The 6,000-nt window shown below is 39.2% G+C and overlaps 1 protein-coding gene across 1 annotated transcript in view; it reads left to right on the forward strand.

Annotated features, from left to right (window-relative positions):
* Positions 1 to 824: 824 nt before the first annotated feature.
* Positions 825 to 6,000, forward strand: part of ADGRG7 (adhesion G protein-coupled receptor G7) — a 42,075-nt gene continuing 36,899 nt past the window's right edge. The window contains exons 1-2 of the mRNA XM_042460662.1: positions 825 to 1,669; positions 5,373 to 5,480. Coding sequence (XP_042316596.1) covers positions 1,558 to 1,669; positions 5,373 to 5,480 — 220 coding nt within the window. The 5' untranslated portion in view covers positions 825 to 1,557. The remainder of the gene's footprint in view (positions 1,670 to 5,372; positions 5,481 to 6,000) is intronic.

Raw genomic sequence — 6,000 nt, forward strand, 5'->3', positions numbered from 1 at the left:
ATATAATGGATACATTGTTTTTAGGTAGTGAGTTAAGAACAAGTCTTTAGAAATGTAACAAAGAACACAACAGTATCTATAGAGAAAGTACACACTTGACAGAAATCTTCAATTTGAGGGAGGGGAAGGAATTTTTAATGTGTAGTTGTATTTGTTAGTAATTTGTTTTGAATTGTATTTATGGTAGTTTTGTAATTGTAAAATTGTGTTGTTCAATTTTTTTATTTTTTATTTTCTGTTGTATGTGTTCTGTTTTGTTTGTTTTTAACCAATAAACTTAAAAACAAACAAACAAACAAAAAAACACCACTGGGCACCTTATTTTGACCTATTGTGGCTGTGGCTGGCAGCAAGGTGGGACACACATGCAAACAGTACCTTCATGTTGCAATGGGAGTGCTGAGTAAAGGAGATGTTGGGTCAGCTTCAGGGTCAGAATACTATGGGCTGCTACTGAAATATTCTAGCTTCTGCAGACAGGGCCCCTGATTCCATTTCAACTGTCATGGCTGCATCCTGTGGAATCCCTGGAGTTTGTAGTTTGATGAGGTATTACTGCTCCCTGGCTGAGACTAATTCTAAATGCCTCTCCTTAAACTCCATACCCCAGAAAATCCATGGGACTGAACGATGAAAGTTACAGTGGAATCATATTATTACAATTGTGGCAGCATCTGCACCACAGAAACAATCCAGTTTGTCACCACTAATTACCATGGCAGTTATAAATTTTGGAATTTGTAGTTTGTTCTGGCACCAGAGTTCTCAGGCAGAGAAAGCTAAATGTCTCACAAAATTACAATTCCCAGTATTCCATAGGATTGTGTTATGGCAGTTTAAGTGGTGTTACTCTGGATTATTTCTGCAGTGTGAATGCAGTCTGTGTAGTGTGAATGGAGCCTGATTCTTTTTGTTTAGTGATGACTGGCTAACATAAGGGGGAGGGGGGTTGAATGCATATTACTTTTTACACCATTTATACATTATCTTCTCGTGATTCTTATATACACCTATTTTTAATGTGCTTTTAAAAAGTGAAGAGGGAGAGAAAAGCCTTACAGATGGCTAGCAATTCATAATCAGGTATATCATTTGTTCATTGATAACAGTCAAGAAGGAAAAGCAGTAGGGACTGTTCTACCCATTCTGTTTTCTTGCTTTTAAAACATTTTGCTCACAAATCCATCTTGTCTTTGCACAGTTTGTACAACTGCCATATGATTTCACAGGTTACATCAATCATGCAAAGAGCTTTTAGTGAGCATGAAAGGCATGTCAGACTAAATGGTCTATAAAATAATAGAAACCAGGATTTACTAGAGAATGAAAGCGAAAATATGTTTTGATGTTTGCGTTATAAATTCCAGATAAGAGCGCTTTGGTTGGGCGTGGACTATGCATGTGAAGGAAATTCCTGGCTAAAGAAGTAAAGACTCGCTTCAGGCAGGTTCCTTTGGGACAAAGATTAAACATTTTCTGTAAGTTAGTAGTTGATTGATCACAAGGAAGTGGAGGATACTATTTTTCAATAAGCTGAGATCCAGGACCCAGCAAAACATGCCACTATTATGTCCTCATCTGAAAACAATAATTGGCATTTTCTGTACAGCAACAACCATTGTACTTTGGGCACTGTGCATCTGGCAGCTTATTATCAGGTTTGCACCAGGTAAGGTATTTTATATACATTAACTCAATGCTTCAGCATCTCTATTCAATCTTAGAAAAGAATTGTTGATCTTAGAAAATTATGGCGGTGTTTCTCTGTGGCTTAATTGGTTTTTAAAAAATCTAAATTCATTAACTTATTTGTAAACAATGTGTTCTGAGTAGCTTACTGCTTACTTCTGCTGAATCACATTTATCTAATTGAGATAGACTGTGCCTAGAATTCAGAGAATGAGGCGTGAGACAGACAGTCCCAAAGTGCCACGCCGCTGCTGATTCTAGGCTTAGGGACCATGCACCAACTGCATGGTCCCTAACCCTAGCACAGCGTGGCGGCAGACTAATGACAGTGTCCCGTCTACACGAGCACTGTCATCTTGGCATAATGGATGTGCAGCATCTGTACATCACCGCACATTGTATACATCACGGGTGTGCCATTGGCACACTCATGACATCCGCCCAGCAGCTCAAAAGAACCCAGTTTTTCTGGGTTCTTTTTATTCAGGAGGGACACTGCACAGTTTGGTGGCTGTGGCGTCCCTCCAGAGGGAAATAGACTGCTGGCAGGCCTCCTTTTTGGGGTGGTCTGTCCCGGCCATAGTCATGTTAGTCTGGAATATCAGTATGCAAACTGATCTTGCAGCACCTTTGACACTAACTGAAATAATGATACTGTAGCATAAGCTTTTATAGACTTATCTAGTTCTTTAGATACATGGAAGATGCATTTACGCCATGCATCTGGATTCCCATAAGTTGGAAACAACGTAAGGCACACAACAACAATCTGAGGAAGTAGACCAAGTCTATGAAAGTGTATGCTACAGCATAATGCAAACAAACAAACAAACAAACAAAAAACAATGCAGTCATTAAAATATTAAAAGCTAATGCTACAACCTATTTCACACAGTTTGTCTCAAAGGTGCTATGAGATCCCATTGCATACTGTACTTAACAATGTTTATCTGAAGTATGTCTTTCATATTCTTTTCTGTTTAAATGGGACTTAGGGCCCAAACAGACAGGCCAAAATAAAGCTGCTTCAGGTCACTTTGGTGGTATGCTGTTTAAATGATGCCTGTGCCCTAAGAGGCTGGAAGCCATGCCAAAGCCATGCTCCAGTACTAAGGACTAGAGCGCAGCTTTGGCATAGCTTCTGGCCTCTTAAGATGTGTGTCATTTAAACAGCATACCACCAAAGTGACCTGAAGCAGATTTATTTTGGCCTGTCTCTTTGGGCCCTTAGTCCCAATGGAAGTTAATGGGACAATCAAATGTGTTTAGGATTGCTGACTATGAACTTTGCTTGTTAAAATAGTAACCAATTACTTTTCAGCTCTTCAGTGTATTAGATGCTCATACACAATAGATTGCCTTTGTCATCTAGACAGATTATAGTGCAGATGTACTGCGCTATGATTGTCTTATACATTGTCTCATACACATACTGTATACATTTTATTTATTTATAATGTTTGTGTATGACTTGATATTGTAAGGACTCTTAGAATCCACTTAGAAAAAGAAAAACTATTAGAATTGGAGAAGCCACACTTAGTTTTAAAAAAGCTCTGTTTAAGTGATATCTAGAAATATAGACCATTACATATTAGCTGAACTTTGCACACATTCAGTGTAATTAGCATTGCAACAATTCAGATGAGTCATGTTTGGCTTTTCATACTATTATATCGTATGGCATATGGAAAGTTTCCTATAACCAAAATGATCACAGTCAGGTATTGAATTAGTTAAATTCAAAATGAAAATACTGCAGTAGAATAAAATGTAGGATATAGATCAACAGGAACATACTGGCCAAGAAAGCCAGTATGGTAGTGGTTTGAATGTCAGATTACAACTCTGGAGATCACAATTTGATTCCCCATTTAGTCATGAAAACCTGCTGGGTGACCTTGGGTGAGTCACACATTCTCAGTCCCCGAAAACCCTGTGGCAAGTTCATTTTAGAGTCACCCTATGTCAGAAATGACTTGAAGGTGCACAACAGCAGCAGCAGCAGCAGCAGCAACAACAACAACAGTGACCAAGTAAATCAAAAGCAGAGGTATCACCAGGAACAGATTATAACTCATTTTTCCCATTTGGCCCAGTCCTATCATTAGGAAAAGTGCAAATGTACTGGTTTCGTGAGCAGCCGTTATTGCATGTCTTTGCAATTGTGTGACTGGAGCTGCTACTGCCCTCACAATATCTTCCTGACTTTCCTTTACACTCCCTCTTTTGCCTCCTGATCTCAGAGGTATTCATCAGAGCAATCTGCTAAGAGAGCTGCTTCGCTGCCTTTAGGGCTTGGGCCCTGTCTAACCTTCAGGGCGAAGAGGGGGAAATCATGAAAACACTGACTTGAAAGGCATGCAAATATATATTTTCCTCATTTGTTAGACTGACGCACTCTGTGCAACAGTGAAGGGCAATTTCTGTGCAATTTCTGTGGTTGGTGCTTAAAGACATTGCCTGGGTTTTTCCTTTGTAACATCTCCAGGGCCCATCTTCTGTACATTATAAAGAGACATCCTCATGTCTCTGGTTTTGGCCATGAAATTTCAAAGCCTGGGATCATCCTAACCTGGCAATCCTATCTGCCTATGATCTTATGGCTCTAGATGCAAAAAGGGTATAGTGAAATAGAACAAGGAACGAACTGAATTATGCTACTTACAGATCTCCTTCAACCCAGGCATGTAGCTCCAATGTCAGCACAATGTTAAGCCAGGGCGAAGGTGGTTTTTAATAATTTCCAGCATCCTTGCTCTGATAGGGATTTAGATTCAGCACATTTTCAGCTGTCCTAATGGGAGTTCATTTATCTTCACCAATTTGATTTGCTCTCTAAAAAGGCAACAGTTTTATTTACTCTGAAAAAATAGGACACTAGAGAGTTACTTTTATTTTATTTTTTAAACTGTAAGTAAATATAAAGGTTTTCTTTGATGGGAATGTCTAGTTGTGTCAGACTGTAGGGGGTGGTGCTTATCTCTGTTACCAAGCTGAGGGAGCCAGCATTGTCAAAGATGCCTCTGTGGTCGTGTGGCTCATGGAACGCTGAAGTGTTACCTATTTATCTATTTGCATCTGCATGCTTTCAAACTGCTAGGTTGGCAGAAGTTGGGACTACTGACGAGCTCACTTCATTACACAGTGCTTAGGCCTCCAACTGCCAACTTTCTGACCTTATGATCGTCAGAATGTGTCTTAACCACTGCGAGTACTTTCTTTTTAGAAGCAACTTGCTTTTATGACATCAGTGATATTATAGTGAAGCATCATATTAGGATAGGATAATTTGACTGGGAGGCTTATGTGCCCTTGTTGTGTCAGAGCTATGAGAACAATAGCCACAAAAATAAGTAAATGTATTCTTCTTCCATGTCAGTAATATATTTCCTTTGTTGTTGTTGTGTGCCTTCAAATTATTTCTGATTTATGGTGACCCTAAGACAAACCCATCATAGGGTTTTCTTGGCAGAATTTGTTCAGAGGGGGGTTTGCTCTTGCCTTCCTCTGAGGCTGAGAGTGTGTGACTTGCCCAAAGTCACCCAGTGGGGATTCAAACCCTTGTCTATTAGTGTCCTACACCAACATTCATAACACTACACCACACTATTTTGTAAAAATGTAATAAACACTATTTCTTCATGCAATCTTTGTAATAATTCTTTCCCCCCTTTAAACAGTTAAAACACCTCCAATGGAACCTTCATGCTTCTGCCACAACAATGGGATCTGTTCGGATGGTATATGCCTTTGTCCAGAGGAGTGGGTAGGAACGCACTGTGAGATAGGTTAGTAAATGTGGTCTACTGTTTTGTCAATGAGCTGCTTATTGGGAACTAATGAGCTGAAGGTATGCTTTCTAAAAGGGAAACTTTCAGAATACTCCCTTTCAAACAAACAAACTGCTTCATTTATATACCGCTTCATACTGAACTAACAGTGTCTAAGCGGTTAACAACTGTAAGCTAATTGCCCCAAACAATCTGTGAGTGGCTGCAGGACAGGCATTTAGCCTCTGTGCCACCAGGGCTCCTGATCTCTTAGGGCTGACAGCTTGCAATAATAAATGTATACTGAGTTACATATAACTGGTATCATGCAGTTTTAGCTGACGTTCCTATGTATGAAATAGTTAGATGTATTTGGATGGAATCCTTGGCTGTAGGTACAAAACACACCAATGTGTGGCAAACAGTATGTATTGTAAGCAAGACTTCCTTGAGTCCCTATATTGGGAGAAAGGTGGGATATAAGAAAATAATAATAATAATAATAATAATAATAATAATAATAATAATAATAATAATA

This window comes from Sceloporus undulatus, chromosome 3 (assembly GCF_019175285.1).
Source record: "Sceloporus undulatus isolate JIND9_A2432 ecotype Alabama chromosome 3, SceUnd_v1.1, whole genome shotgun sequence".
Classification (NCBI taxonomy): Eukaryota; Metazoa; Chordata; class Lepidosauria; order Squamata; family Phrynosomatidae; genus Sceloporus; species Sceloporus undulatus.